General features: G+C 37.4%; 2 protein-coding genes across 2 annotated transcripts; both read right to left on the bottom strand.

Annotated features, from left to right (window-relative positions):
* Positions 1–673: 673 nt before the first annotated feature.
* Positions 674–2,955, bottom strand: LOC119985298. The gene is made up of 2 exons (XM_038829555.1): positions 1,094–2,955; positions 674–885 (listed from the first exon to the last, which is right to left on the bottom strand). The coding sequence occupies exons 1-2, from the start codon at positions 2,814–2,816 to the stop codon at positions 806–808; spliced, it is 1,803 nt and encodes a 600-aa protein (XP_038685483.1). The 5' UTR covers positions 2,817–2,955; the 3' UTR covers positions 674–805.
* A 2,622-nt stretch (positions 2,956–5,577) lies between these two features.
* On the bottom strand, positions 5,578–7,893 carry LOC119985215 (60S ribosomal protein L15-1-like). The gene is made up of 4 exons (XM_038829440.1): positions 7,738–7,893; positions 7,426–7,592; positions 6,152–6,349; positions 5,578–6,040 (listed from the first exon to the last, which is right to left on the bottom strand). The coding sequence occupies exons 1-4, from the start codon at positions 7,739–7,741 to the stop codon at positions 5,795–5,797; spliced, it is 615 nt and encodes a 204-aa protein (XP_038685368.1). The 5' UTR covers positions 7,742–7,893; the 3' UTR covers positions 5,578–5,794.
* Between the last annotated feature and the right edge of the window lie 1,443 nt (positions 7,894–9,336).

Genomic DNA, 9,336 nt, shown 5'->3' with positions numbered 1-9,336 from the left:
TTTCGAAACAGAACTAGTTACACTTATTATACATTGCACTTTCTTAAAGATTTCATATTACAAATTGCATAGAGATATGAAGACAATGCTCAAATATACTTTGGGTTATTGTTTTATTTCTTATCTTTTTTACTTTCTGCTGATATTTTCAATGGTGAAACATGACAAAGCCTGCAGTTATAAAAAATATAGTGGTGTGGATATATTTCATTATTATGAAAATAAAAGTATAAACACACACTTTTTTTTTTTAGTTTTATGCTTTCAATTTTTGTTTTCAATTTTTGTTTTCAGTTTTAAGTGTTGAACCAAATAAGTTTCAATTTTATATTTTCATTTTATGTTTTATGTTTTAGTTTTTTATTTTTGTTTTCAAAATTTTTGGAAGTGATACCAAACAGAACCTAAGCAATCCTAGTAAACTACACAACAAATCAGACATAAAAATATACATTCAAATGCTTTGCAGAACACTACTCTCACAGAGACAACAAGATACAGCATAAATCTACAATCAATCCCCACTTCAAAACACAATAAAATAAATATAAGTAAAAGCATATCATAAGAAGGTAAGAGACATCTCCAGTCACAGACCAAAACAGAGCTATTCAGAACTGACCCAAGTACACTTTGGTTGCTGGGTACTCTCCGTTCAATCTGCATTGATCTCCCAATCCCAAATGAGCCATTAATAACCAGACAAAAGTTATAAGCTCTCCACCTTTACTTAAAAGCTCAGCATGGCTTTTTACCGGGCAACGACTTGCAGCATAAGACAACATTTCCACCCACACTGCACTAATCACCTTCCATCTATATCCCCCAAGATCTTGCAGCATCTTTGCCAGCCTTGCTGCATCAAACAATGCGGATTTCTTTGACCTGTGCAAAAGTAATGCATCGTTGTCAATACCGAGAATGTGTTTACATGCTTCCCCTTCATCAACTGATTTGAACCCATTCTTGGAGAATAAATTATGAACCTTAGTACAGGTATCATGAAACAGAAACTTCCCTGAACCAGCAAGGGTAGGCATAACAGTAGGCCGCAAAATTAAAAGATACAGCATGTAATCTGAGATGATCTTACTAAAATTTAAATGGTCGTAATCAAATTGTTGCATCTGGTTTTGAAGATCAGCATGGTAGCAGAGATCAGTGGCAACATGCCACATCAAAAGACTCTCTTCAAAGGAAACATCTTCAACGTATGGCAATAAGTGAGCTCTATCTTGGAGAACCCAACCGCCTCTAGCAGAGTTCATCTTTGTGGCGATTTTCCGATCCTTTGCCTGCATGGCTTTGCTTTTCAATTCACGGAGAATGAATTGCCACAGCTCTAAACTCAATGGTTCTCTGGACTTATATAACATCTCGTCAACCGAATCCTCAAGGCGATACAAATTAATGAAAAGATTGATCACCTTTTCAAGGCGGAAAATGTGAAAAACCTTATAGAAGCTGATTTTTGTACCCTTTATGACCTCCCGAATGGGACAAGTTTGGGTGACACCACTAATTAAAAGTTGCAAACGACTCTGGACTTTGTGGATCCTCTGTGAACGTGCTTTCAAGCAATATCTTATTAAGCTGTATCCCGACACATAACCAGACCACCTACGAAAAATAACTGGTGTAGCCAACACTTTGCGCCTGACAAAATGCTCTGTTTCACATTCACGCCACTTTGGCTTCCTGAGATCAAAGAAGCGACTGAGGATATTAGCTGAACGCCCACGGAAAGAAGCTACTGTCCAATCAGAGAACACGGCCTTGAACAAAGATATAATATCCTGAACCACGGCGCCCCAGAGCAAAGTGTATGTTATTTTGGCATCAACCTTGTGAAAGTTGTTCTTGTTTACTCGGAAATGAAAACTTGCAAAGGCTGCCACGATTGCGCAGAAGGATATCAACCTGTAAATGACTCCTCTTATTGAACGTATGATTTGGACCTTAGTGTAGAGAACTTGGTAAATGAAGTGGAGTTCAACCTCCAATAGCCTCAGAGTATCTTCTTCTGCTCTTTCACAGATGAATTTTCGGCTCTTTTTGAACTGTCTGGAAGGGATGATGAGATCGACGATTAGTCCCTTGAAGACATTGACAAAATTATAAGCATGTCGCACCACCTCGTGATTACTTAAAGGTGTTGGCGGTAAATCCGCTTGAGTAGCCTTGAATTGTTCGTTAGATTGTAGAGGAACAACCGCAGGAGTATGCAATATCTCAGGAACTTTTCCTTCAGAACCATATACTTGGTAGTATTGACTGGCAGGGACCTGATCTTTGATCATAGAATCACGAAGATTATCCAAACTCGAGTGAAGGAGGGCCAGTGTCCTCTCGTGATACTTGATGATACCTGCAAGGAAAATGAAGGTTGTTGGCATCCATACCTCATTTCCAGGTACAGTTTGGACGAAGATATAGAGAGCAACAGCAATTTGGATAAAAAGTCCAATTAAATGCCTAAGCCACAGTTCATTATCTTCAAGAGAGAAAGCTGTTATAGTGTCTGGGCCACCAAGGTGTAACAACAGAAATGGAGTCCAAAATGCCAGAAGTTCGGCTTTGTCTGAATCCGTGGTACGGTCTGAGTCATTAGAGATGAGTCCAACGGCAAAGACTGGAGCCCAGTCGGCAATAAAGTAGGCCGACCATATCAACGAGGTGGGAAAACCACGGTTGGTTCGGCTCCTCAAAGGAGCGAACAATGTCAAAACGGTCTGAAGGGAGAGGCTGATGAGTAGAATACCCCGGATATTCCATAAATTCCAGAGCCTTTTGATGCCTTTAGGAAAATCTACCATATCTTCTCAAGTGTCTTCTCTTTGCCAAACTCAGCAGCTTTGTGATTGTCAAGAGATCTATCTATGAATTAATATAGAAATGACCGTACAAACTTTAACCCGTAAGGAAGCCAACTCTGGACTTCTTCCTACTTTTCCTTTTTTTTTTTTTTTTTTCATTTGAGTCAGTATTACTTACGTTATTGACGGTTCTAATCAACTAATTCAGACCCCACAAGAAAATTCCAAGAAAAAACGTTAAAGGTATTCAGGTCCCACTTGTGACTTCCAAACCAAATGCAGGGAAATACAGTCTAGTTACTTCCAATTTTCAACTCATATTTAAAGTTCCATGCAAATGGATAGAAACTTGAAAGTAATTAGAAAGTATTTTCCTTAAATTTTGTTTTCCTTGAAGATACTTGACACTTATAAATTTTTGTTTTCCTTAAATATGACTTGAATTTGCTGCAGTTCTTGAATCAGATTGGTGAATTTTCAGATCTTGTTATGTTCACCACTGGACTCGAAGGTCATCATTTCATGCTCTCTTCATTTATTCTTTTCTCTCCTCTCTTCATTTTGTTCATTGTCTTCGGATGATAATGCAGGTTATTCATTGAAAGTTCCATGCAAATGGCCAGAAATGAATCAAAAGGCAGTTACTTTCAGAGCAAATGCAAGAAAATTCAAGAAGACAAAGGACATCTTATTAAATTTTGTATATTAGTTAAGTTGAAAAGTCTCACAAAATAATGTGTGGCCTCTATAAATAGTTGCAAAGGGTAGAAGGTGAAAACTCACCACGCGATTGCAGTTAGAAGCAGCTTGGAAATTTGCAGATGTTGGAATTGAATCCACCCTGGCCAGCTGACTTGACTGCAATTTTGTCCAAGCAGAGAAACTCCAATGAAACATCTGAAGTAGCCTTCACTCTGAATTCCACCCTGGCCAGCTGGGTTGATTGCAATGTCGCTCAGGCAGAGCTACTGTTTGCAGGAGTAGACTTCACTCTGAATTCGTCCTCTTCATAGAAGTTGCTAATTCTACTTCAGAATTCAGAAATGACTGGACCATTCAACAGAAGCAAAAAAAAAAAAAAAAGATGAGCATGGTAGGCATATAGATGTCCTTACTAATGGGCGTCCTCTTCATAAAAACCTATACCTTTTAAGATAAGAAATGCTTGTATTACTCCTACCTAGAGATTTTATTTTCCAATCTATAGATGACAGAGAGTCCTTCAGAAAGTTGGATCAATTTCAACAAACAGCATATAACCACAATGATCAGGCCCTTCCCCTGCATGTTTCTATTAAAGACTGCGATCAACATATGTTTCCACGTAAATACAAAATAGCACGCTCACAGTAACTTTAATTTTCTGCTTCAAGTCCCTGGCATCTTTGTCACAATCACTGCTGTTGTAGTTCTTTCCAATCGGCTATTGCTTTTGTAACATTCTCAGCTTGTATCAGGAAAAAACAATCAACCTCAATAAGTACATGGTTGTGAGGAGAATGGTGTTGATTTACTTTGCCGTCACAATCGTGGGTCACATTGGTATGACTATTAAGCACAACTGCATACAAGTCTTGCTTATAATGCTATAGATTACCAGAAATCAAACAATGAAATGAACAAGAAGTTTGAATTATGAATGGTTTTCTGAAAAGTGGGTTCAGCAGATGTCTGACAAAGGGAAGCTACGGCCGCCAAAAACCAGCTGGTCACTAAAAAAACTGGCACCTATCCCATCTAGTAGACAGACTAGAGCATGATCAAGTGCAAACATGTATGCATGTGTGGGTGTACATCGCACAGGTCTTATATTACCCATTTATGTAGAGTAGTCTCAAAGAAAGCTCCATGTAAAATCAACAATTCCAAGAATTCCATTAATTTGAGAAGATAATGAGCAAAACTTCCAGATGCGCTTAATGTAAGAACTTTACCTTGCTCAGCATCAGAAGATCCAGAACGGGAGCATATCGTCTTGATGCCAAAGCAAAAGGAAAACTGCAAGTAGTCTGAACAAACAAACAGAAACAGGCCTCAACAAATATGGAATTATACAAATTAATTCTAAATATATATGAAATAAAAGGCAAACAAAGTTTTTATTTCATTGCCTTTGGAAAACTCACCGATCGAGGAACTCTGATTGCAGAGGAGGGTCAGGAGGCCACAGGGTTGCTGAAAAGGGCAATCTGTGATCTTTAGAATCAGTTGAGCAGTTGTAGCAGCCAGACATTGAAGCTGAAACCAAGAAAGTTTCTACCATTCCGTTTCAAGCGTGGAATTGAATTTTCCGTTCTCCTCTCATTGAGGGAGAGCACTTTTTTTTATCGGGCAATGGAAGCGCACATATACACTACACATATATCCCTTCAACTTACACACACTCATATAATATTCATTACCCACAAAGACATATTCACACAAATACTACCAATAAGAAATAATATTCACACAAATGTTACCTACAAGGACATATTCACACAAATACTATCAATAAGAATTGAACCCTTATCACCGAATAAAAATACAATAATGAAAACCAACTAGATGCTCACAAGAATTGAACCCTTACCACCGGATAGAAATACAATAATAGAAACAAGCTAGGCTGGCACCGGCTTGTCTTTGAAGTTTGTCACTTTCTTAACAATAAATATTAATATATTAGTATTTAGTACTATCGATATTATAAATTATCTATTTTATTGTTAATCAAAAAACTACAAGAGAAAATGCGAAGGAAAGTGTGAATTTTTTTGTCTTTGGGAAACAATAAATTACAAAATATTATTCAAAGATACATAAAAATTTGAAATAGTTAATGCAATACAAAATCCAAGAAATTAGAAACTTCTCGAAGAACAAGGTTTCTAGACAGAACACCACAGTAATTCACTTTCAAAAATTCCGAACTCCAACTACCAAGTCTTCCAAACAAAATCCAGCAAGTACAAAAACACCAAGAAAAGACACAATGCTCAGCGATAGCGACGAAGTGACAGTGTGTTGTTCCTTTTCCAGGTTGCTCTGCGAGAAGGGCGAGCCTTGTGGTGCGTGTGCCCCTTTCCGCGTAGACCCCTGTACTTTTTCCCCGCAGAAGTAAGGCCACGGAGCTCTCTGTGCTTGTGAACAGGATTGCAGAGCCAATTGATCCTTGGATCATTGCGAATGGCATTGTGTGCAACATCGACAAGTATTACTTCATAATACTTGTAAGTAGAATCCTAAACAATGAAATATAGCACAAATTAGTTTAACTCTATTAAAAAGCAATAAAAAATGCTTTATAACAAGGAAAACAAGAATTGTTTGTGAACTATAACTAGGTTACAAACCTCATTGATCCAGTAAGAGTTGAGAACCCTGAGACCTCCCAACTTTCTACCAGCACGCTCCTCTGCAACTGACCTCTTGCTGCGCTGAAACTTCAATTGAGTAACACCTTGGTTTGTGGGCTTTCCATACACAATACCTTTAGGAACAGGTCTCTTTCTACCACCACGCTTAACACGGACGCGATAAACGACATAACCCTGCAAAACAGTTATACAGTCTACCAAATTAATTTCATAGAATCTGAATGACAGACACTAACTACACAGATATGAGGACATATATCCCAAAAATGCCACAAGAGTAATCTACTTAGCCACAAATTGCATTGGCTTCTTTCATTGGGAAATTCAAAAATAAACTGTAAATATTATTGAATTTATTGCTTTCAAAAAAAAAACAACTGAATAGACAAGCATGCGACCAGAGGTCACAGGTCCAATTTATGGAAACAACATCGCCACATATTTTGTGGGGATACGTTTTTTATTGTAGGTGCAGTACATATACTTGAAAATTAGCATAAAAAACAGGCTAATGGTCATGAAATTTCAGGGGAGTAAACAAATCATATATTCAGGTACACAATAATTATGTTGTATGCATACAATTTGGCAGAAATGGGATAATACAGATCCTTGAAAGTCGACACTTAATATTTCACATGGGCTTATGAACATGAAATTCAATGGGAATAACTATTGGGTCATTCATATGACATAATTAGGAAAAGAATCCACCCATAACAAAAGCATCATAAAGAAGCCTATGCTGAATTTGTTTATCAGTACTCACCACTAAGCCAGATGTGCAATGGCACACAAATACACAATTCTCACCCATATGAGGTTATGAACAAGTACAGATATTAACAACAAAAGTTACTATGAAGATGAAAAACACAACTCTAAGAGAAACATGCAAAGGTGAAAACCCTCTCCCACAAATAAAAAAATAGATTGCACAATCTCACCCCAACTTACATAATAACATCTGAACTCAGCGTTCACAAGTTCAACCAAGGAATTCCAATGAAATACAAATCTCCATTCTTTACCAGATAAAAGCAAACAATAGGTTTTAAAACAAGCCAAGCTCATTTGAGCAGATATTCTAAGCTTATTTCACAATATCCCAAGCTAATCCCAAACTGAACAGAACATAGAAGCCAAAATGACATTCAACCAACTACGAACTATAGAAGCCATAACGGTTATCTACGCAACGCCAAATAAAAACATAGACTAACAAGCGAGACTAGAAATCTATTGCATACCTGCTTAGCCTTGTACCCCAATCGGCGAGCCTTATCAGGGCGAGTGGGCCTCGTGACACGAACAATCGACGGATGCTGCCGGTACTCCCAGCACCTCACACGCTGCAAGAAACTCATCACATCGGATTGCTTCTTCCTCCATAGCTCAGACACGTACTTGTAAGCCCCTAAATGATTCAAAAAAATCGCATCAAATATAACCTCTCAAACTCAAAACGCATGCTTCAAATAGACAATAGAGTCCTACAGAAAGTGTAAGAAATCCAAAAGGACTGTCGAAACTGTAGAGGAATAGAGAAAGAGAGAAGATACCCATTAGATCCGCTCAGCTGCAGCTGTTTCTTCACTCGACGATAGAGAAGGAACGCGCTGCGTCAAGGGTTTCGGGAAAACTACACAGCTTAAATAGAAGAGAAAAAACGGCAGCGTTTGATGTATAAGGGTTCCACGGAAGGTTTAGAACTTTAAATAAGATGGGACTATTTGCCCTTCACATTTTCTCATTGGCACCCCATTTTCCCTAACAACCAAACACGTCCTTACCCCATTTGTCCCCTACTGACATTTTCTTCTTCCCATTCCTAAGTTTCTCCTTCTAATCGTTCGTATCAACTCGTCTCTTTCTTCAGCATTAGCAGAGGAGTGAAGGAGCTATGAAAGTTCATCGAAAGAATGTCCTGAGAAGTCCAGCATTCCGTTATCAAACCCTATAATCACTCACATGATTTGTGAATCGAGCTCTGAAAATGGTAACGCTAATTATTTATATGTTTTGATCTTCGATTCGCATATTCAGTTTTGGGTTTTGATGTGTTTGCTAGCCATGGCTAGAGTCAGTGCTAAGCGATGTTGCCATTAACGGGAAAGGATTTTGGGAGTGGTGATGCAAGTGCGAGTTTGGACTTTGGGGGAAATGGAATGTGATTTGAGGAAATAGGGTATGAATGGAAAAACGTAGAGCTCAAATAGTACCCACCTTTGATAACGGGCCGTCCATTCTCATGCGGAACTTCAACTTTTCCACCCTTTAAAGTTTAGACGGCACAGTTTGATGTGTAACGACTTTCATGGGCCAATTAAATTAGCCCACATTACAAAGTTAGTCCATTCTGGTGAGCCCAAACTTTTTGTCACATTTATCTCCCAAGTAAATAAAGAAATATTTGAACTTTGAAGGGCAAAATTTATATGAAACAATTACTTGACTCGACAGTCAACATATTTGATTGTTTCTGTTTTATGATAAATTGTATAGTAACTACATGTAATTTGTCACAGCATTTTGAACAAGTTAAATCAAACAAGCACAGCATTTTAAGATATCATATATATTATTGTTTAATACATAATTTGAAACTACCATATATACTCTTTTTTTTTCAAATGCTCCATCAAACGATGAAATTTGATCATATAAAATCAGACCTTTGTTTTTTTTTTTTTTTTTGTGAAGAGGAATTATGAGCCTATGTAATACAACATATACTCCTATACAAGTATACAACTTACTCAACACATATATATTATGATTTGTGAGTAACGAAATTATCATCCTTCTCGAATGAGAAGGACACATGATTTTTCTAGAATGAAAAGGATTGATATATGTGTACAATAAACATTTTACTAAGCATTAGTCCATACCATATCTAAATTTAAATTTTTTTATGCATTTGTTAAAGTACAAAAGAGTTGAGATGTTGGAGAAAATTAAAATGAAAAATTAGCATGACTATAACCATTATCACAAGTGTTAATATTTGCATACTCAATCTGCAGACACAATGAGCCCATGCTAATAGGATCCATCCATCAAGCAAATCTTTGAAATGCATGATAAACAGTTAGCAAACCCTAGTTTATTATATGATTTATGCCTCTATCCTACTTAAACATGTTATCCATAAAGAG

This window comes from Tripterygium wilfordii, chromosome 19 (assembly GCF_013401445.1).
Source record: "Tripterygium wilfordii isolate XIE 37 chromosome 19, ASM1340144v1, whole genome shotgun sequence".
NCBI lineage: Eukaryota > Viridiplantae > Streptophyta > Magnoliopsida > Celastrales > Celastraceae > Tripterygium > Tripterygium wilfordii.
This window is presented reverse-complemented; position numbering and strand designations above follow the sequence as displayed.